Below are 23,919 nucleotides of genomic sequence, written 5' to 3' on the forward strand. Positions count from 1 at the left end.
TTATCTTCCAGGTCACTTATCCGTTCTTCTGCCTGTTATTCTGCTATTGATCCCATCTAGAGTATTTTTAATTTCATTGTGTTTTTCATCATTGCTTGGTTCCTCTTTATTTCTTCTACGTCCTTGTTAAATGTTTCTTACATTTTGTCTATTCTATTTCCAAGATTTTGGATCATCCTTACTATCATTATTCTGAATTCTTTTTCAGGTAGACTGCTTATTTCCTCTTCATTTGTTAAGTCTGGTGTGTTTTGACCCTGCTCCTTCATCTGCTGTGTGTTTTTCTGTCGTCTCATTTTGCTTATCTTACTGTGTTTGGGGTCTCCTTTTCACAGGCTGCAGGTTCGTAGTTCCCGTTGTTTTTGGTATCTGTCCCCAGTGGCTAAGGTTGGTTCAGTGGGTTGTGTAGGCTTCCTGGTGGAGGGAACTAGTGCCTGTGTTCTGGTGGATGAGACTGGATCTTGTCTTTCTGGTGGGCATGTCCACCTCTGGTGGTGTATTTTGGGGTGTCTGTGGCCTTATTATGATTTTAGGCAGCCTCTCTGCTAATGGATGGGGCTGTGTTCCTGTCTTGCTAGTTGTTTGGCATAGGATGTCCAGCACTGTAGCTTGCTGGTCGTTGAGTGAAGCTGGGTCTTGATGTTGAGATGGAGATCTCTGAGAGATTTTCGCCGTTTGGTATTACGTAGAGCTGGGAGGTCTCTTGTGGACCAGTGTCCTGAAGTTGGCTCTCCCACCTCAGAGGCACAGCCCTGATGCCTGGCTGGAGCACCAAGAGCCTTTCATCCACATGGCTCAGAGTAAAAGGGAGAAAAAATAGAAAGAAAGAAAGAGGATAAAATATAGTGAAGTAAAATAAAGCTGTTATAAAGCAAAGCTATACAGACAAAATCTCACCCAGAAGCATATACATATACACTCACAAAAAAAGGAAAAGGGGGAAAATTAATATATCCTGCTCCCAAAGTCCATCTCCTGAATTTGGGATGATTCGTTGTCTCTTCAGGTATTTGACAGATGCAGGCACATCAAGTTGTTTGTGGAGTTTTAATCCGCTGCTTTTGAGGCTGCTGGGAGAGATTTCCCTTTCTCTTCTTTGTTCGCACAGCTCCCGGGGTTCAGCTTTGGATTTGGACCCACCTCTGCGTGTAGGTCGCCTGAGGGCGTCTGTTCCTGCCCAGACAGAACGGGGTTAAAGGAGCAGCTGCTTCGGGGGCTCTGGCTCACTTAGGCCGGGGGGAGGGAGGGATATGGATGTGGGGCGAGCCTCCAGCGGCAGAGGCCGGCGTGACGTTGCACCAGCCCGAGGCGCACCGTGCGTTCTCCCGGGGAAGTTGTCCCCGGATCACAGGAGCCTAGCCGTGGCGGGCTGCACCGGCTCCCGAGAGGGGCGGTGTGGAGAGTGACCTGTGCTTGCACACAGGCTTCTTGGTGGCGGCAGCAGCAGCCTTAGCGTCTCATGCCCGTCTCTGGGGTCCACGCTGATTGCCGCGGCTCACGCCCGTCTCTGGAGTTCGTTTAGGCGGCACTCTGAATCCCCTCTCCTTGCGCGCCGCGAAACAAAGAGGCAAGAAAAAGTCTCTTGCCTCTTCGGCAGGTGCAGACTTTTTCCCGGACTCCCTCCCGGCTAGCTGTGGTGCATTAACCCCTTCAGGCTGTGTTCACGCCGCCAACCCCAGTCCTCTCCCTGGGATCCGACCGAAGCCCGAGCCTCAGCTCCCAGCCCCCGCCCGCCCAGGCGGGTGAGCAGACAAGCCTCTCGGGCTGGTGAGTGCTGCTCGGCACCGCTCCTCTGTGCAGAAATCTCTCCGCTTTTCCCTCTGCGCCCCTGTTGCTGTGGGGTCCGCGCTGATAGCTGTGGCTTGCGCCCGTCTCTGGAGTTCATTTAGGCGGCGCTCTGACTCCTCTCTCCTCGCGCACCAGGAAACAAAGAGGGAAGAAAAAGTCTCTTGCCTCTTCGGCAGCTGCAGACTTTTTCCCGGACTCCCTCCCGGCTAGCTGTGGTGCATTAACCCCTTCAGGCTGTGTTCACGCCGCCAACCCCAGTCCTCTCCCTGGGATCCGACCGAAGCCCGAGCCTGAGCTCCCAGCCCCCACCCGCCCCGGCGGGTGAGCAGACAAGCCTCTTGGGCTGGTGAATGCTGCTCGGCGCCGAGCCTCTGTGCGGGAGTCTCTCTGCTTTGCCCTCTGCACCCCTGTGGCTGTGCTCTCCTCCTTGGCTCCGAAGCTTCCCCCCTCCACCACCCACAGTCTCCGCCCACGAAGGGGCTTCCTAGTGCGTGGAAATCTTTCCTCCTTCACAGCTCCCTCCCACTGGTGCAGGTCCCGTCCCTATTCTTTTGTCTCTGTTATTTCTTTTTTCTTTTGCCCTACCCAAGTACGGGGGGAGTTTCTTGCCTTTTGGGAGGTCTGACGTTTTCTGCCAGCGTTCAGTGGGTGTTCTGTAGGAGCAGTTCCACGTGTAGATGTATTTCTAATGTATCTGTGGGAAGGAAGGTGATCTCTGCATCTTACTCTTCCACTTCTTAATATGGTGTATCACATTGATTGATTTGCAAATATTAAAGAATCCTTGATCCCTGGATAAATACCACTTGATCATGGTGTATGATCCTTTTAATGTGTTGTTGGATTCTGTCTGCTAGTACTTTGTTGAGGATTTTTTTATCTATGTTCATCTGTGATATTGGCCTGTAAATTTTCTTTCTTTCTTTCTGTTTTTTTTGGTGTTATCTTTGTTTGGTTTTGGTATCAGGTTGATGTTGGCCTCATAGAATGAGTTTGGGAGTGTTCCTCCCTCTGCTGTATTTTGGAAGAGTATGAGAAGGATAGGTGTTAGCTCTTCTCTAAATGTTTGATAGAATTCACCTGTGACCTGCCATCTAGTCGTGGACTTTTGTTTGTTGCAAGTTTTTAAATCACAGTTTCAATTTCAGTACTTGTGATTGGCCTGTTCATATTTTCTATTTCTTCTTGGTTTAGTCTTGAGAGATTGTATCTTTCTAATAACTCGTCCATTTCTACTAGGTTGTCCATTTTGTTGGCATATAGTTGCCTGTAGTAGTCGCTTATGTTCCTGTGTATTTCTCTGGTGTCCATTGTAACTTCTCCTTTTTCATTTCTAATTTTATTGATTTGAGCCCTCGCCCTCTTTTTCTTGATGAGTCTGGTTAAAGGTTTATCAATTTTGTTTATCTTTTCAAAGAACCAGCTTTTAGTTTCATTGATCTTTTCTATTGTTTTCTTCATTTCTATTTCGTTTATTTCTGCTCTGATCTTTGATTTCGTTCTTTCTACTAACTTTGGGTTTTGTTTGTTCTTCTTTCTCTAGTTGCTTTAGGTGTATGTTAGGTTGTTTATTTGAGATTTTTCTTGTTTCTTGAGGTATGATTGTATTGCTATAAAATTCCCTCTTAGAACTGCTTTTGCTGCATCCCATAGGTTTTTTTTTAATGTATGTGCATACATGTGTGTGTACAGAAGATTCTTTGAGTCAGAAACAAGGACCACTTACTACTCACAGAAATAGCATCAACTATAGCAATAGTGTGTGTCAGTTTCTTGAGTATCAGTTCTCACAACGGTGATTTGGTGAGGGCTAGATGGCACATGAACATGTTTTGGGGTACAATATGGATAAGGAACCCCATGGTGGGAAAGACAGACATTATATAGGGCTACTAGATTCCTGTCCATATGAGGGAGAGAGAGAGAGAGAGAGAGGGAGGGAGAAAGAGAAAGAGAAACTTATCTTTGCTGTGGAGTACAAGAGAGTAAATTCCATTCCAGAGAGGGAGACTGATATTTTACTCTCCTGGGAGACGTCCTCTATCTGTGCTGTAAAAAAAGCTGCCCTCTCTGGATTGAAGTGTTTCATAGGTTTTGGGTTGTTGTGCTTTTGTTTTCATTTGTCTCTAGGTATTTTTTATTTCCTCTTTGATTTCTTCAGTGATCCATTGGTTGTTTAATTGCATACTGTTTAGCCTCCATGTGTTTGTGTTTTTTATAGTTTTTTTTCTTGTAGTTGATTTCTAATCCCATAGTGTTGTGGTCAGAAAAGATGCTTGATATGATTTCAGTTTTCTTAAATTTACTGAGGCTCACTTTGTGGCCCAGTATGTGATCAATCCTGGAGAAGAATGTGCACTTGAGAAGAATGTGTGTATTCTGCTGCTTTTGAATGGCATGCTCTATAAATATCAATTAAGTCCACCTGGTCTAATGTGTCATTTAAGGCCTGTGGTTCCTTATTGATTTTCCTTCTGGATGATCTGTGCATTGATGAAAGGGGGGTTTTAAAGTCCCCCACTATTATTATGTGGGGGATTTCTCCTTTAATGGCTGTTACTATTTGCCTTATATATTGAGGTCCTCCTATGTTGGGTCCATACATATTTACAATTGTTGTATCTTCTTCTTGGGTTAATCCCTTGATCATTATGTAGTGTCCTTCTTTGTCTCTTCTAATAGTCTTTATTTTAAAGCCTGTTTTGTTTGATATGAATATTGCTACTCCAGCTTTCTTTTGATTTCCATTTACATGGAATTCCTTTTTCCATTCCCTTACTTTCAGTCTGTATGTGTCCCTAAATCTGAAATGGGTCTTTTGTAGACAGCATATATATGGGTCTTGTTTTTGTAACCATTCAGCCAGCCTGTGTCTTTTGGTTGTGGCATATAATCCATTTATTTTTAAGGTAAATATTGATATGTATTTTCTTATTGCCATTTTGTTAATTGTTTTGGATTTGTTTTTGTAGGTCTTTTTTCTTCCCTTCCTCTTTTGTTCCCTTCTCTTGTGATTTGATGACTGACTTTAGTGTTGTGTTTGGATTTCTTTTCTTTTTTGTGTGTTTATCTATTGTAGATTTTTGGTTTGCCGTTCCCATGATGTTTTGATACAGCTGTCTATATATAAACAAAATTGTTTTGAGTTGCTGGTTTTTTAATTTCAAATGCATTTCCAATAGCCTGCATTTGTGCTCTCCTTTTCTCACGATTGCTGGTTTTGATATCCTATTTGTGTGTAGATGATTTCCTACCTTTACCATATGTTTGCCTTTACCAGTGAGTTTTTCCATTCATAATTTTCTTGTTTCTAATTGTGGCCTTTTCCTTTCCACCTAGAAAATTTCCTTCAGCATTTGTTGCAACGCTGGTCTGGTGGTACTGAATTCTCTTAGCTTTTGCTTGTCTGTAGAGCTTTTGATTTCTCTGTCAAATCTGAGAGCCTTGCTGGGTAGCTTATTGGTTATTGGTTCTTCCTTTTCATCACTTTAAATATATCATGTGACTCCCCTCTGGCCTGCAGAGTTTCTGCTGAGAAATCAGCTGATAACCTTATGGGAATTTCCTTGTATGTTGTTTGTTGCTTTTAAGATTTTTTGTCTTTAATTTTGGTCAATTTCATCACTGTGTATCTTGGTGTATCCCTTCTTGGGTTTATTTTGCCTGGGACTCTCTGCACTTCCTGGACTTGGGTGACTGTTTCCTTTCCCATGTTAGGGAAGTTTTCAGCTATTATCTCTTCAAATATTTTCTCAGGTCCTTTCTCTCTCTTCTCCTTCTGGGACCCCTATAAAGCAAGTATGTTGGTATGTTTAATGTTGTCCCAGAGGTCTCTTATACTGTCCTAATTTCTTCTCATTCTTTTTTCTTTATTCTGTTCCACAGCAGTGATTTCCACCATTCTTTCTTCCAGCTCACTTATCTGTTCTTCTGCCTCAGTTATTCTGTTATTGATTCCTTCTCATGTATCTTTCATTTCAGTTATTGTATTGTTCATCTCTGTTTGTTCTTTAAAGCTTCTAGCTCTTTGTTGAACACTTCTTGTATCTTCTCAATCTGTGCCTCCATTCTTTTTCTGAGATCTTGGATCATCTTTACTATCATTACTCTGAATTCTTTTTCAGGTAGACTGCCTATCTCCCCTTCACTTAGTTGTTCTTCTGGAGTTTTACCTTGTTCCTTCATCTGGGACATATTCCTCTACTGTCTCATTTTGTCTAACTTTCTGTAATTGCGGTTTCTGTTCTGCAGGCTGCAGGGTTGTAGTTCTTCTTGCTTCTGCTGCCTGCCCCCTGGTGGATGAGGCTAAGAGGCTTGTGTAGGCTTCTTGGTGGGAGGGACTGGTTTCTGCCCAGTGGTGGGTGGAGCTGGCTCTTGTCCCTCTGATGGGCAGGGCCATGTCAAGGGGTGTGTTTATCAGGCAGCTGTGTGCTCAGGAAGACTTTAAGCAGCCTGTCTGCTGATGGGTGGGGCTGTGTTCCCACCCTGTTGGTTGTTTGGCCTGAGGTGTCCCAGCACTGGAGCCTACAGGCTGTTGGGTGGGGCCAGGTCTTGGTGAGAAAATGGTGGCCTCCAGGAGGGCTCACGCAAATGAGTACTCCCCAGAACTATTGCCGCCAGTGTTTTTGTCCCTGCAGTGAGCCACAGGTGCCCGCCTCCACAGAAGACCCTCCAATACTAGCAGGTAAAACTACCCAGTCTCTTATGAGGTTACTGCTTTTCTCCCTGGTGCACACGAGACGCTGTGTGCACCCTCCAAGAGTGGAGTTTGTTTCCCCCAGTCCCGTGGAATTCCTGTGATCAAACCAATGATGGCCTTCAAAGCCAGATTCTCTGGGGGCTCCTCCACCCATTGCCAGACCCCCAGGCTGGGGAGCCTGACATGGGGCTCAGAACCTTCATTCCTGTAGGTGAACTTGTGTGGTAAACTTATTTTCCAGTTTGTGGGTCACCCACCTGGCATGTATGGGATTTGACTTTATCATGGTCCTCCTACCATCTCGTTGTGGCTTTTTCTTTGTCTTTGGATGTAGGGTATCTTTTTTGGTAAGTTCCAGTGTTCTTTTGTCAATTGTTGTTCAGCAGTTAGTTAGTTGTGACTTCAGTGTTTCCATAAGAAGAGGTGAACTCATGTCCTTCTACTCTGCCATCTTGTCTCAGCTGTGTGTCTAGGCTCATTGTTATAATTTTTACTATTGCCTTAAGTTAGCCCCCATCATCTCCTATATTCCACCAGAAAGCTGGGTCTGTTTATATGTCCAGAGAATGCTGTGATATGCTGTCCAGATCACTGTTTCAGGACCAAGGCACTCAATTCTTCAGCTGCATGGAGAATTGGCTAGCAATGCCATGCACCTGAGGTCTTCCCAGTGCATACTCTCAGCTTCCTTCACTCACTCTCCAACATCAACCAGATGATAGGGAGAGACCCAAGGGACCTGACAGAGGAACTGCATTTCTAAGGCTGGTTTTTGACAATAATAAGATAGATAGGCAAAATGCTTTGATCCTTGAATTTATGTTATATAGATAGATAGTATATAACATTATATGTAAATACATGGCTTATATCTTCAGTGATTTCAGAGGTTATTTCATTATTAATAAAAAACAAAGGATTTTCTGCTGTAATTTTCAGCCATAGTTTGGTATTTAAGAATTCTTTATCAGTTTTCCCTCTACTCTCTTTCTTAACTGCCCCCTCATCTGAAACTTCCTTCCATGTGCCTCTGAGACTTAAGGTCCCAATAGATTTCCCTGCAGAAGGTCTCTTGGTCACATGTTCATGGGTAAACCTCAAGTGAAGCGAATTATTTGTATAAGATTATATAGTTAGTTAGAGGTAGAGCTACCAACACCCAAACCTTCTCAGTGCCAGGTGCAAATTTCCCCATAAAGCCTTAGTGCCTTCCCTAACCTGAGAGCACACCCTCAAGGCCAAAATAGCAGATGATGTGCCTCTACCATGGGAGGGTTAAGGGAGAAGGTAGAGGCAAAAGGTTCACTCCGTTTCCCCTTCTCATGAGAATTTTACTTTGAACTGACCCTCTAGCTCTGTTTTCCAGTAATGTGATAAGGTGGTATGTGTCAACTGTGTTACTAAGCAGCACTACTTCTTAAGGTGAAAACGACCCCTGATTGGAACTAGCATCTGACTTGGAGGAATTATAAATAAGTTATTAATACCTAACAGGAAACTGTAACTTTGAGGTTTCCTGAGTGTGCTGACTTTTGTAACTGGGCAAATTCATTGGGGGGGACCCTGGAAACTATGCTGATGGAATTATTACAAGAGATACTGGTCCAGGAGCATGTAAACCAGGGCAGCTCCTGCACCCACCCAATGCATTTGGTCTCTTTTCCTTGCACCTGAGCTTTGTAACCTGGGGGCTAAAGGAAACAGCTATGTGGTCTTCTGTGTGGATTCAGTGAGAGCTCCCACAGGAAGAGAAACAAACACCTAATGCTGCCCTGCTAGAAGCTGTGGGTCCTGTATTATATCTGTCTTTCTGAGTAGATCGATACTCAAATCATACCAAATATGGCCTATGTTAGTCTTGTGAGTATGAATGTTTAGTTGCACCTAAGACCAGGCCCCTGGTTGATACTGCAGAGGGCATCAGGGCTAGAATTGGGCAGGCTGTACCTCATGCCATGTTTATAGCTAGAACAGTGTGATGATGTGGAGTTAGACAAGGTACTCCCTAAGAACAAGCTTTTTTTTTTTTTAATAACACTGACACATTTTGTAGCTTTATCTGTGATGGCATACAGTCATATGCTAAAAGAACCTATAAAAGTAATTTTGAGTCCCGTTTTCTGGTCACAAGAGTACAACTGCTGTCATATCAACTCTGTTCTCTAACACTTTCAATAGCAGATTCCATAGAAATGCACTAATTTTTCCCCCTGTATTCCCCCATTCAATCTGGGCTGCCATAATCAGACAGACAGAAAGCACGAGGACACTTTTTTCTTGCATCTGTAGTGGAAACCTTAGCAGACAGTAACTGCTTCAGGCCTGTCAAATAGATGCATGACATGCACCAGTTTAAATGGGAATGCCTCATTTTCCGTGTTAGGATTGTTAGAGTACAGCACAGAGCTGAATGGTGCTGCTTGTCCTCCTCTCTACTTCCAGTTGAAAGATCATACTCACCTTAGCTGTTTTGCTCATTTTCAGTTTCTCCCTCAAGTAGCTCAGTGTCTGATGCTTGCTGTTGCTCAACAGAATGCTTCTCGAGCATGTCTTCCGTGTGCCTGTGGATGACCTGATGGGCTGCGAGGATGTGCTTCTGTTGTGCATTCCTCACTGTGCCAAAGGGACAGAAGACTTATTACTCTGCAAGTTGGAACATATCATTCCCAAAGATTCTCAAGAGAGTAGTGACAGAAATGGTAACTTTGCAAACCACATATTCTCTTACTTAAGCCTGACTGGATTAAAGAAAAATTACCTGCTGTCTGTTTTGGAAGGATACATTCCAAGGGTAACTCAACCCAAATCTTACTATTGCTGCTCCCCCTGTTCCGCTCTCTGCTCAGTCCAGTCCTGCTCCTCCCCACCAGGTTTGCCTCCATTCTACTGCTTAGCAGCTTCCCTCACCTGGAATGCCTGCACTCTAAATCCTGCCCTTCTGCAAAGCCCAGCCCAAGTCCCAGCTCCTCCAGGAAGTCTCCTTTGACTGAGTCAGCCCACATTTACCATGACCACACTTGAGTTTGTACAAACCTATTGAGCACTGAAGTACTTCATGTGAGTTACATTTTGTTTACCTAGATTGTAAATGACTGACATAAAGGTAAAGACCTTGTTTCATACGTCTCTTTGAGCCTTAGTCCCTAATATGAAGGGTACTTGTTGAGTGATGAGTTTCTGAGCTCCTGGCTTTAAAAGTTGGTCCTAGTTCCACATTCTAAGAATATTTATTACCAAGACTTAGTACATTAAGCATCCCGTTTGCCTTGGAAAGAAAGAGGTAATTGTGATGATGATGATGATGATGACAGCAGTTAGCATTTGTCCTTACTCTGTGCCAGGCACTGTTTTAAGCAGTTGGCATATACTTACTCATTTAAGCCACCCACAACCCTAAAAGAGAGTATTATTAATATCCCCATTTTCCGACACGGCAACTGAGACACAGAGAGATTAGGTAATTTGCCTAGTCATACAGCTAGTAAAGCATAATAAGCAGTACTGTGGATTCTGTGCTATTGAGGTGTCAGCTAGTTTATATAGGGTAAATCACATAGCAACTTACAACACTTCAGAGCAGTATGGTTGAAAGAATGGGGACTTTGGAGCCACACAGACCATGGTACAATCTGCAAACTGTATAATGTCTCTAAGCACTAATTTCCGTAACTGAAATATGAGAACACATCTATAGATGTTGTAAGAAATTTAAATAAGGTATTTCTAAAAATGCTTAGTACATTGTCTGGAACTTAGTATGCATTTAAACCTTGGTAGTTACTATCATTTTCATCTGTATAAAGGTCTTCAATGTCATTCCCCTCCATGAACTTTTAGAAAAATGAGAGTTGGTGGATTAGGAAGACTCTGAGCTCACCTCCTCTCATGGGCACACCAAAATCACTATTTACAGAGAAACTATTGATGAGAAAGACCAGAACCTACCAGAAAAGACCTCTACAACTAAAGATATAAAGAAAGAACCTCAATAAGATGGGTAGGATGGGTGGAGTTGTGTGGTATAGTCAAGAGCCATACCCCTGGTAGGCAACCTACAAACAGGAAAATAACTAGAATTGCAGAGGTTCTCCCCAAGGAGTGAGGGGTCTGAGCCCCACATTGGGCTCCACAGCCCAGGGGTCCTGCACTGGAAAGATGAGGAGTACCCACAATATTTGGCTTTGAAGGCTAGTGGGGCTTTCTTTCAGGAGACCCTGTGGGCTGTGGGAAATAGAGACTCCACTCTTAAAAGGTACACACAAAATCTTATACACTGTGGCACCTGGGGCAGAAGCAGTAATTTGAAAGGACCCTGGGTCAGACCCACCCACGGATCTTGGCAAGTTTCCTGGGGTGATAGGAGGCAACTGGACCTCACCCTGGGGACACAGACACTCATGGTAACCATTTTGGGGAGCTTGTTCTACCACATGGACACTGGTGCTGGTGAGCACCATTTTGTAAACCTCCCTCTAGCTAGCTCATCAGCCTCAGGACCCAGTACTGCCCACACCCACCAGCCTGTAGGCACTGGTACTGGAATGCCTCAGGCCAAGGGACTAGCTGGGCAGGGACACCGCCCCACCCACCAGTGGGCAGGTTGCCTTAAAACACCCTGAGCCCACAGCCACTCATGGACATGGCCCTGTCCACCAGAGCGCACAAGCACTAGAACTGGGACCCCCAGGGCCTGCAGCAAGAGACCTTGGGACCTGGCTCAACCCATCAGTAGGCTGGCACCAACCCCAGACTTGCTGGGCCCCAGCCCCACCCACCAGCAGGCCAATACCAGCTCTGAGACACTTTGGGCCCCTCAGCCAGCCTCCCCAGAATCTGGCCCCACTCACCAGACATGGAATGGATAAACAACAAGGTCCTACTGTAAAGCATAGGGAACTATATTCAATATCCTGTGATAAACCATAATGGAAAAGAATGTAAAAAGAGAATGTATATATATGTATAACTGAATCATTTTGCTGTACAGCAGAAAGTAACACAACATTGTAAATCAACTATTCTTCAATAAAAAAATAAGGCAGAACAGCAACAAAAAAAGGAACTCTAGAGAAGAACGGATGAACAGAGTGAGAGGTTAGAAGTTTTTAACAAAGAGTTAGAAAATATAAAGAACCAAATAGATGAAAATATAATAACTGAAATGAAAAATACACTAGAAGGAATCAACAGTAGATTAAGTAATACAGAGGAATGGATCAGCAAGCTGTAAGACAGAGTAGTGGAAATCATTCAAGCTGAATAGAAAAAAAGAATAAAAAGAAATGAGGACAGTTAAAGAGACCTCTGGGAAAACATCACACATACTAACATTTACATTACAGGGGTCCCAGAAGGAGAAGACAAGAGAAAGGGACGGAGAACATATTTGAAGACAAAACAGCTGCAAACTTCCCTAACCTGTGAAATGAAACAAACATGCAAGTCTAGCAAGCACGGAGAGTCCCAAACATGATCAACCCAAAGAGGACCACACCAAAACACTCTGTAATTAAAATGGCAAAAATCAAAGATGATAAAGGGATATTATTAAAAGTAGCAAGGGAAAAGCAACAAGTTATGTACTAGGGAACTCCCATAAGGCTATCAGATGACTTTTCAGCAGAAACTCTGCAGGTCAGAAAAGTGTGGCAAGATAGAGCTGAAGTGATGAAAGGGAAAACCTACAACCAAGAATACTCTACTTGGCAAGTCTTTCATTCAGATTTGATGGAGAGATCAAAAGTTTTACAGACAGGCAAAAGCTAAAAGAGTTCAGTACCACCAAATCAGCTTTACAAGAAATGTTAAAGGGAATTCTCTAAGTGAAAAAGAAAAGGCCACAACTAGAAACATGAAAATTATGAAAAGAAAAAGCTCATTGGTAAAGGTAAGTATATAGTTAAGGTAGTAAATCAACCACATACAAAGCTAGTAGGAGGGTTAAAAGACAAAAGTAGTAAAATCACCTATATCCACAATAAGCAGTTAAGGGATGCACAAAACTAGATATAAAATATGATGACAAAAACAGTAATTGTGAAGGGAGGGGAGTAAAAATGCAGAGTTGTTAAAATGTGTTAGAAATTAAGAGATAAGCACTTAAAATAATCATATATAGATACAGATAGACCTATCTACATCTATGTATAAACCTAATGGTAACCATAAACCAAAAATCTATAATAGATACACACAAAAAAAGAGACAGGAAGCCAAACAACACTGAAAACAATCATCAAATCACAACGGAAGAGAAGGAAAGAAGAAAGGAACAAAAAAATTACAAAAAACAACCCCAAAGCAATTAAAAAATGGCAATACCTACCTGTCCATAATTACTTTAAATGTAAATGGACTAAATTCTCTAATCAAAAGACATACAGTGACTGAATGTATACAAAAATAAGAGCCATATATATACTGCCTACAAGAGACTCAGTTGAGATCTAAAGACACACACAGACTGAAAGTGAGAGGATGGAAAAAGGTATTACATGCACAAAGAAATCAACAGGAAGCAGGGGTGCAATACTTATATCAGACAAAATAGACATTAAAACAAAGACTGTTAGAAGAGCCAAAGAAGGAGACATTACATAATAATCAAGGGATTAATCCAAGAAGAAAACATAACAGTTCTAAATATATATGCACCCAACATAGGAACACTTAAACATATATTAACAGACATAAAGGGAGAAAATCAACAGTAGCACATAATACTAGGAACTTTGTGTGTGTGTGGTAAAGAATTTACTAATTTATTTTACAGCAAGACCTATAATATGGGTCCCTCTGTCACAGGCATTGAAAACAGGCAATCCCTACTGAGGAATGAAATTATTCAGAAATTTCTCTGCAACGAAATACAAACAGATTTTCTGCAAGAATAGTTTTCTCTTCATCTAGAAATTTACATACTTATAGAAAACCCACAGACATTTTAATCTTTGCTCTCTCTTTTGACTCCATCCAGGTTTCCAATACAGTAAGTCCCCTACATGTGAACCTTCAAGTTGCGAACTTCCAAAGATGCGAAAATGCCCGTGTGCCAACTGTTGCACTGTTCTACTATACTTTTTGAAGTACTGTACTGTAAGATTAAAAATGTTTTCTATATTTTTTGTGTTTTTTATGTATTATTTGTGTGACAAGTATTATAAACCTATTACAGTACAGTACTATATAGCTGATCATGTTAGTTGGGTACCTAGGCTAACTTTGTCGGACTTAAGAACAAACTGGACTTACGAATGTGCTCTCGGAATGGAACTCGTTTGTATGTAGGGGACTTACTGTACTAGGGACTTTAACACCCTACTTACATCAATGGACAGATCATCCACACAGAAAATTAATAAGGAAACACTGGCCTAAACGTCACACTAGACCAGATGGACTAAATAGATATTTATATAGAACACGTATTCCAAAAGCAGCAGAATACACATTCTTTGCAAGTGCACATGAAACATTCTCCAGGATAAATTACATGCTAGGCCACAAAACAAGTCTCAGTAAATTTAAGAAAACTGAAATCTTATCAAGCATCTTTTCTGATCACAGCTCTATGAGACTCGAAACCAACTACAAGAAAAAACAGCAAAAAAAACATGTGGAGGCCAAACACTATGCCACTAAACAACCAATGGATCACTGAAGGGATCACTGAAGAAATCAAAGAAGAAATTTTAAAAAAATACATGGAGACAAATGAAATAAAAAATGCAGTGATCTGAAATCTCTGGGATGCAGCAAAAGCAGCTCTAAGAGGAAAGTTTATAGTGATACAGGCCTACTTCAGGAAAGAAAAGTCTCAAATAAAGAACCTAACCTTACACCTAAAGCAACTAGAAAAAGAAGAACAAACAAAAGTTAGTAGAAGGAAAGAAATCATAAAGATCCATGCAGAAATAAATAAAATAGAGCCTATTTCTAAAAAAGTAGAAAAGATTAATGAAACTAAGAGCTGTTTCTTTGAAAAGATAAACAAAATTGATAAATCCTTTATGCAACTCATCAAGAAAAAAAGAAAGGGCCCAAGTAAATAACATCAGAAATGAGAAAGGGAAGCAACTATATGGCAATAAAATGGACAACCTGGAAGAAATGGACAAATTCTTAGAAAGGTATAACCTTCCAATACTGAACCAGGAAGAAATAGAAAATATAAACAGACCAATCACAAGTAATGAAATTGAAAATGTAATTAAAAATCTTCCAAGAAACAAAAGTCCAGGACCAGATGGCTTCACAGGTGAATTCTATCAAACATTTAGAGAAGAGCTAACACCTATCCTTCTCAAACTCTTCCAAAAAATTGCAGAGGGAGAAACACTCCCAAGATTATTCTACAAGGCCACCATCACCCTGATACCAAAACCAGACAAAGATATCACACACAAAAAATAAAATTACAGACCAATATCACTGATGAACATAGATGCAAAAATCCTCAACAAAATACTAGCAATCAGAATCCAACAACACATTAAAAGGATCATACACAATAATCAAGTGGCATTTATCCCAGGGAAACAAGGATTCTTCAATATTATGCAAATCAATCAGTGTGATACACCATATTAACAAATTAAAGAATAAAAACCATATGATCATCTCAATAGATGCAGAAAAAGCTTTTGACAAAATTCAACACCATTTACGATAAAAACTCCAGAAAATGGGCATAGAGGGAACCTAGCTCAACATAATAAAGGCCATATATGACAAACCCACAGCAAACATTCTCAATGGTGAAAAACTGAAAGCATTTCCTCTAAAATGAGGAAAAAGACAAAGATGTCCACTCTTACCACTATTATTCAACATAGTTTTGGAAGTTCTAGCCATGGCCATCAGAGAAAAAAAAGAAAAGCAATACAAATTGGAAAAGAAAAAGTAAAACTGTCACTGTTTGCAGATGACATGATAATATACCTAAAAACTCCTAAAGATGCCACCAGAAAACTACTAGAGCTAATCGATGAATTTGGTAAAGTTACAGGATACAAAACTAATACACAGAAATCTCTTGCATTCCTATACACTAACAACAAATGATCAGAAAAAGAAATTAAGGAAACAATCCCATTTACCACTGCAACAAAAAGAATAAAATACCTAGGAATAAACCTACCTAAGGAAGCAAAAGACCTGTACACAGAAAACTATAAAACACTGATGAAAAAAATCAAAGATGACACAAACAGATGCAAAGTTATACCATGTTCTTGGATTGGAAGAATCAATATTGTGAAAATGGCTATACTACCCAAAGCAATCTACAGATTCAATGCAATCCCTATCAAATTACCAATGGCATTTTTCACAGAATTAGAACAAAAAAATTTTACAATTTGTATGGAAACACAAAAGACCCTGAATAGCCAAAGCAATCCTGAGAATGAAAAACAAAGCTGGAGGAATCAGGCTCCCCAACTTCAGACTATACTACAAAACTACAGTCATCAAGACAATATGGTACTGGCACAAAAACAGAAATATAGATCAATGGAACAGGATAGAAAGCCCAGAGATAGAGAGGATTAACCAAGATGGCGGAGTAGAAGGACGTGCTCTCACTCCCTCTTGCAAGAGCACCAGAATCACAACTGTCTGCTGGACAATCATCGACAGGAAGACACTGGACTTCACCAAGGAGGATACCGCACGTCCAAGGACAGAGGAGAAGCCACAGTGAGACGGTAGGAGGGGCGCAATCAGAGTAAAATCAAATCCCATAACTGCTGGGTGGGTGACTCACAGACTGGCGAACACTTATACCACAGAAGTCCACTCACTGGAGTGAAGGTTCTGAGCCCCACGTCAGGCTTCCCAACCTGGGGGTCCGGCAATGGGAGGAGGAATTCCTAGAGAATCAGACTTTGAAGACTAGTGGGAATTGATTGCAGGACTTCGACAGGACTGGGGGAAACAGAGACCCCACTCTTGGAGGGCACACACAAAGTAGTGTGCGCATCGGGACCCAGGGGAAGGAGCAGTGATCCCGGGGGAGACTGAACCAGACCTACCTGCTGGTGTTGGGGGGTCTCCTGCAGAGGCGGGGGGTGGCTCTGTTTCACCGTGGGGACAAGGACACTGGCAGCGGAGGTTCTGGGAAGTGATCCTTGGCGTGAGCCCTCCCAGAGTCTGCCATTAACCCCACCAAAGAGCCCAGGTAGGCTCCAGTGTTGGGTTGCCTCAGGCAAAACGACCAACAGGGAGGGAACCCCAGCCCCACCCATCAACAGTCAAGTGGATTAAAGTTTTACGGAGCTCTGACCGCCACAGCAACAGTCAGCTCTACCCACCACCAGAGCCTCCCATCAAGCCTCTTAGATAGCCTCAACCACCAGAGGGCAGACAGCAGAAGCAAGAAAAACTACAATCCTGCAGCCTGTGGAACAAAAACCACAGTTACAGAAAGATAGACAAGATGAAAAGGCAGAGGGCTATATACCAGATGAAGGAACAAGAAAAAACCCCAGAAAAACAACTAAATGAAGTGGAGATAGGCAACCTTCCAGAAAAAGAATTCAGAATAATGATAGTGAAGATGATCCAGGACCTCGGAATAAGAATGGAGGCAAAGATTGAGAAGATGCAAGAAATGATTAACAAAGACCTAGAAAAATTAAAGAACAAACAAACAGAGATGACCAATACAATAACTGAAATGAAAACTACACTAGACGGAATCAGTAGCAGAATAACTGAGGCAAAAGAACGGATAAGTGACCTGGAAGACAGAATGGTGGAATTCACTGCTGCAGAACAGAATAAAGAAAAAAGAATGAAAAGAAATGAAGACAGCCTAAGAGACCGCTGGAACAACATTAAATGCAACAACATTCGCATTATAGGGGTCCCAGAAGGAGAACAGAGAGAGAAAGGACCAGAGAAAATATTTGAAGAGATTATAGTCGAAAACTTCCCTAACATGGGAAAGAAAATAGCCACCCAAGTCCAGGAAGCGCAGAGAGTCCTATACAGAATAAACCCAAGGAGAAACACGCCAAGACACATAGTAATCAAAGTGGCAAAAATTAAAGACAAAGAAAAATTATTGAAAGCAGCAAGGGAAAAACGACAAATAACATACAAGGGAACTCCCATAAGGTTAACAGCTGATTTCTCAGCAGAAACTCTGCAAGCCAGAAGGGAGTGGCATGATATACTTAAAGTGATGAAAGGGAAGAACCTACAACCAAGATTACTCTACCCGGCAAGGATCTCATTTAGATTTGATGGAGATATCAAAAGCTTTACAGACAAGCAAAAGCGAAGAGAATTCAGCACCACCAAACCAGCTCAACAACAAATGCTAAAGGAACTTCTCTAAGTGGGAAACACAAGAGAAGAAAAGGACCTACAAAAACAAACCCAAAACAATTAAGAAAATGGTCATAGGAACATACATATCGATAATTACCTTAAACGTGAATGGATTAAATGCCCCAACCAAAAGACATAGACTGGCTGAATGGATACAAAAACAAGACCCATATATATGCTGTCTACAAGAGACCCACTTTAGACCTAGGGACACATACAGACTGAGAGTGAGGGGATGGAAAAAGATATTCCATGAAAATGGAAATCAAAAGAAAGCTGGAGTAGCTATGCTCATATCAGATAAAACAGACTTTAAAATAAAGAATGTTACAAGAGACAAGGAAGGACACTACATAATGATCCAGGGATCAATCCAAGAAGAAGATATAACAATTATAAATATATATGCACCCAACATAGGAGCACCTCAATACTAAGGCAACTGCTAACAGCTATAAAAGAGGAAATCAACAGTAACACAATAATAGTGGGGGACTTTAACACCTCACTTACACCAATGGACAGATCATCCAAAATGAAAATAAATAAGGAAACAGAAGCTTTAAATGACACAATAGACCAGATAAATTTAATTAATATATATAGGACATTCCATCCAAAAACAGCAGATTACACGTTCTTCTCAAGTGCGCACGGAACATTCTCCAGGATAGATCACATCTTGGGTCACAAATCAAGCCTCAGTAAATTTAAGAAAATTGAAATCATATCAAGCATCTTTTCTGACCACAACGCTATGAGATTAGAAATGAATTACAGGGAAAAAAACGTAAAAAAGACAAACACATGGAGGCTAAACAATACATTACTAAATAACCAAGAGATCACTGAAGAAATCAAAGAGGAAATCAAAAAATACCTAGAGACAAATGACAATGAAAACACGACGACCCAAAACCTATGGGATGCAGCAAAAGAGGTTCTAAGAGGGAAGTTTATAGCTATACAAACCTACCTAAAGAAACAAGAAAAATCTCAAGTAAACAATCTAACCTTACACCTAAAGAAACTAGAGAAAGAAGAACAAACAAAACCCAAAGTTAGCAGAAGGAAAGAAATCATAAAGATCAGAGCAGAAATAAATGAAATAGAAACAAAGAAAACAATAGCAAAGATCAATAAAACTAAAAGTTGGTTCTTTGAGAAGATAAACAAAATTGATAAGCCATTAGCCAGACTCATCAAGAAAAAGAGGGAGAGGACTCAAATCAATAAAATCAGAAATGAAAAAGGAGAAGTTACAACAGACACCGCAGAAATACAAAGCATCCTAAGAGACTACTACAAGCAACTTTATGCCAATAAAACGGACAACCTGGAAGAAATGGACAAATTCTTAGAAAGGTGTAACCTTCCAAGACTGAACCAGGAAGAAATAGAAAATATGAACAGACCAATTACAAGTAATGAAATTGAAATTGTGATTAAAAATCTTCCAACAAACAAAAGTCCAGGACCAGATGGCTTCACAGGTGAATTCTATCAAACATTTAGAGAAGAGCTAACACCTATCCTTCTCAAACTCTTCCAAAAAATTGCAGAGGAAGGAACACTCCCAAACTCATTCTATGAGGCCACCATCACCCTGATACCAAAACCAGACAAAGACACTACAAAAAAAGAAAATTACAGACCAATATCACTGATGAATATAGATGCAAAAATCCTCAACAAAATACTAGCAAACAGAATCCAACAACACATTAAAAGGATCATACACCACGATCAAGTGGGATTTATCCCAGGGATGCAAGGATTCTTCAATATACGCAAATCAATCAATGTGATACACCATATTAACAAATTGAAGAATAAAAACCACATGATCGTCTCAATAGATGCAGAAAAAGCTTTTGACAAAATTCAACACCCATTTATGATCAAAAGTCTCCAGAAAGTGGGCATAGAGGGAACCTACCTCAACATAATAAAGGCCATATATGAGAAACCCACAGCAAACATCATTCTCAATGGTGAAAAACTGAAAGCGTTTCCTCTAAGATCAGGAACAAGACAAGGATGTCCACTCTCACCACTATTATTCAACATAGTTCTGGAAGTCCTAGCCACGGCAATCAGAGAAGAAAAAGAAATAAAAGGAATACAAATTGGAAAAGAAGAAGTAAAACTGTCACTGTTTGCGGATGACATGATACTATACATAGAGAATCCTAAAACTGCCACCAGAAAACTGCTAGAGCTAATTAATGAATATGGTAAAGTTGCAGGATACAAAATTAATGCACAGAAATCTCTTGCATTCCTATACACTAATGATGAGAAATCTGAAAGAGAAATTATGGAAACACTCCCATTTACCATTGCAACAAAAAGAATAAAATACCTAGGAATAAACCTACCTAGGGAGACAAAAGACCTATATGCAGAAAACTATAAGACACTGATGAAAGAAATTAAAGATGATACCAACAGATGGAGAGATATACTGTGTTCTTGGATTGGAAGAATCAACATTGTGAAAATGACTGTACTACCCAAAGCAATCTACAGATTCAATGCAATCCCTATCAAATTACCAATGGCATTTTTTTACAGAACTAGAACAAATCATCTTAAAATTTGTATGGAGACACAAAAGACCCCGAATAGCCAAAGCAGTCTTGAGGGAAAAAAACGGAGTGGGAGGAATCAGACTCCCTGACTTCAGACTATACTACAAAGCTACAGTAATCCAGACAATATGGTACTGGCACAAAAACAGAAACATAGATCAATGGAACACGATAGAAAGCCCAGAGATAAACCCACGCACCTATGGCCAACTAATCTATGACAAAGGAGGCAAAGATATACAGTGGAGAAAAGACAGTCTCTTCAATAAGTGGTGCTGGGAAAACTCGACAGCTACATGTAAAAGAATGAAATTAGAATACTCCCTGACACCATACACAAAAATAAACTCAAAATGGATTAGAGACCTAAATGTAAGAGTGGACACTATAAAACTCTTAGAGGAAAACATAGGAAGAACACTCTTTGACATAAATCACAGCAAGATCTTTTTTGATCCACCTCCTAGAGTAATGGAAATAAAAACAAAAACAAGTGGGACCTAATGAAACTTCAAAGCTTTTACACAGCAAAGGAAACCGTAAACAAGACGAAAAGACAACCCTCAGAATGGGAGAAAATATTTGCAAACGAATCAACGGACAAAGGATTAATCTCCAAAATATATAAACAGCTCATTCAGCTCAATATTAAAGAAACAAACACCCCAATCCAAAATTGGGAGGAAGACCTAAATAGACATTTCTCCAAAGAAGACATACAGACGGCCACGAAGCACATGAAAAGATGCTCAACATCACTAATTATTAGAGAAATGCAAATCAAAACTACAATGAGGTATCACCTCACACCAGTTAGAATGGGCATCATCAGAAAATCTACAAACAACAAATGCTGGAGAGGGTGTGGAGAAAAGGGAACCCTCTTGCACTGTTGGTGGGAATGTAAATTGATACAGCCACTATGGAGAACAATATGGAGGTTCCTTAAAAAACTAAAAATAGACTTACCATATGACCCAGCAATTCCACTACTGGGCATATACCCAGAGAAAACCGTAATTCAAAAAGACACATGCACCCGAATGTTCATTGCAGCACTATTTACAATAGCCAGGTCATGGAAGCAACCTAAATGCCCATCAACAGACGAATGGATAAAGAAGTTGTGGTACATATATACAATGGAATATTACTCAGCCATAAAAAGGAACAAAATTGAGTCATTTGTTGAGACGTGGATGGATCTAGAGACTGTCATACAGAGTAAAGTAAGTCAGAAAGAGAAAAACAAATATCGTATAGTAACGCATGTATGTAGAACCTAGAAAAATGGTACAGATGAGCTGGTTTGCAGGGCAGAAGTTGAGACACAGATGTAGAGAACAGACATATGGACACCAAGGGGGGAAAACTGCGGTGGGGTGGGGATGGTGGTGTGCTGAATTGGGCGATTGGGATTGACATGTATACACTGATGTGTGTAAAATTGATGCCTAATAAGAACCTGCAGTATAAAAAAACAAACAACTAATACTAAACTTTCATTGGGTTATTTGTATGGAAATATGTTAATATAAATGTTTTAGATATTACATGAAATTTCTAAGAATCTTATATGTTCTGGTATAATGTTATAAGTCATAATCCTAGTTATTACTTTAAAATGTATATCTCAGAAATAACTAATTTTCTTGTCAACTGCATTATTATGAACTTTCATCAAATCTTTAACTGTGGTCATTTTTAAGTCTTTTGTCATTTACAGACAGTTCTGGGTGTACTCTGATGCTTTTGCAAATATGTTCCTATAAAAGGGTTTCATCTTCAAGAAATTCATGGAAAAGACTCTGACAAGTACAGGTTTCTGGTAACTGACTGTACTGCTGAACTGAATGAATAAGCATTTTCAGAACTCTAATGAAAAACTGATGAACTCATAAAAGTGCTAACAAAAGATCAAGATGAAAAAAAAATTAATTACATGGGACTGAGTGAACTGATGAGGATGAGTATAATTTTTGTGACTTTCTGTCTGAATTAAAAAAAAAATTCCACAAGGACTCAGAGGCAAAGAATATACAAATCAATTTTCATTGCAAAGTAAAGGAGCTGTTACAGTGGAGGATTATTGGACTGAACGTCAATATTATGACATAGTATGTGTGTGTTTCATGTTTGGTAATTGCAATCATTGTTGCTTTTGTTGTGGTCATCCATGTGCAATGCTTGGTGTCAGTCTATTCATCTCTTGTAAAAATAAAATACAGTGTGTGTGTGTGTGTGTGAAAAAAAAAAAAAAAAGAAAGCCCAGAGATAAATCCAGGCACTTATGGTCAATTAATCTATGACACAGGAGGCGTGGATATACAATGGAGAAGAGACAGTCTCTTCAATAAGTGGTGTTGTGAAAACTGGACAGCTACATGTAAAAGAACGAAATTAGAACATTCTCTAACATCATACACAAGAATAAACTCAAAATGGATTAAAGACTTAGAATGTAAGAGCGGATACTATAAAACTCCTAGAGGAAAACAAGCAGAACACTCTTTGACATAAATCACAGCAATATCTTTTTGGATCCACATCCTAGATTAATGAAAATAAAAACAAACATTAAAAAATGGGACATAATTAAACTCAAAAGCTTTTGCTTTTTGAGCACAGGAAACCATAAAAAAAAAGACAACCCACAGAATGGGAGAAAATATTTGCAAACGAAGCAACTGACAAGGGATTAATCTCCAAAATATACAAACAGCTCATGCAGCTCAATATTAAAAAAAACAACCCAATCAAAAAATGGGCAGAAGATCTAAATACACATTTCTCCAAAGAAGACATATGGATGGCCAAAAGGTAGATGAAAATATGCTCAACATCACTAATTATTAGAGAAATGCAAATCAAAACTACAATGAGGTACCACCTCACACCAGAATGGCCAGAATGGCCATCATCAAAAAGTCTACAAACAATAAATGCTGGAGAGGGTGTGGAGAAAAGGGAACCCTCCTACACTGTTGGTGGGAATTTAAATTGGTACAGCCACTATGGAGAACGGTATGGAGGTTCCTTAAAAAAATAAAAATAGAACTACCATATGACCCAGAAATCCCACTCCTGAGCGTATATCTGGAGACAACCACAATTCAAAAAGATACATGCACCCCAATGTTCATTGCAACACTATTTACAACAGTGAAGACACAAGCAACCTAAATGTCCACTGACAGAGGAATGGATAAAGAACATGTGGGAGGAGGAGAGAAGATGGCGGAAGAGTAAGATGCGGAGATCACCTTCCTTCCCACAGATACAGTAGAAATACATCTACACGTGGAACTGCTCCTACAGAACACCCACTGAGCGCTGACAGAAAACGTCCGACCTCTAAACAGGCAAGAAACTCCCCCCGTACTTGGGTAGGGCAAAAGAAAAAAGAAATAACAGAGACAAAAGAATAGGTACGGCACCTGCACCAGTGGGAGGGAGCTGTGAAGGAGGAAAGATTTCCACGCACTAGGAAGCCCCTTCGCG

General features: G+C 40.5%; 1 protein-coding gene and 1 non-coding gene across 6 annotated transcripts in view; both read right to left on the minus strand.

Moving 5' to 3' along the window:
* CFAP91 (cilia and flagella associated protein 91) overlaps positions 1-23,919 on the minus strand; it is a 145,797-nt gene that overhangs the window by 19,764 nt on the left and 102,114 nt on the right. For all 5 annotated transcript variants that reach the window (XM_036849510.1, XM_036849513.1, XM_036849512.1 and 2 more), the window contains one exon: positions 8,948-9,100. In XM_036849510.1, the coding sequence (XP_036705405.1) occupies positions 8,949-9,100 (152 nt within the window). In that variant the 3' untranslated portion in view covers position 8,948. The remainder of the gene's footprint in view (positions 1-8,947; positions 9,101-23,919) is intronic.
* Positions 8,696-8,826, minus strand: LOC118895051. The gene has a single exon (XR_005019828.1). It is a non-coding gene; the product is annotated as a small nucleolar RNA SNORA31 (small nucleolar RNA).

The sequence above is a fragment of the Balaenoptera musculus genome, chromosome 4, assembly GCF_009873245.2.
Source record: "Balaenoptera musculus isolate JJ_BM4_2016_0621 chromosome 4, mBalMus1.pri.v3, whole genome shotgun sequence".
In the NCBI taxonomy this organism is placed as follows: Eukaryota; Metazoa; Chordata; class Mammalia; order Artiodactyla; family Balaenopteridae; genus Balaenoptera; species Balaenoptera musculus.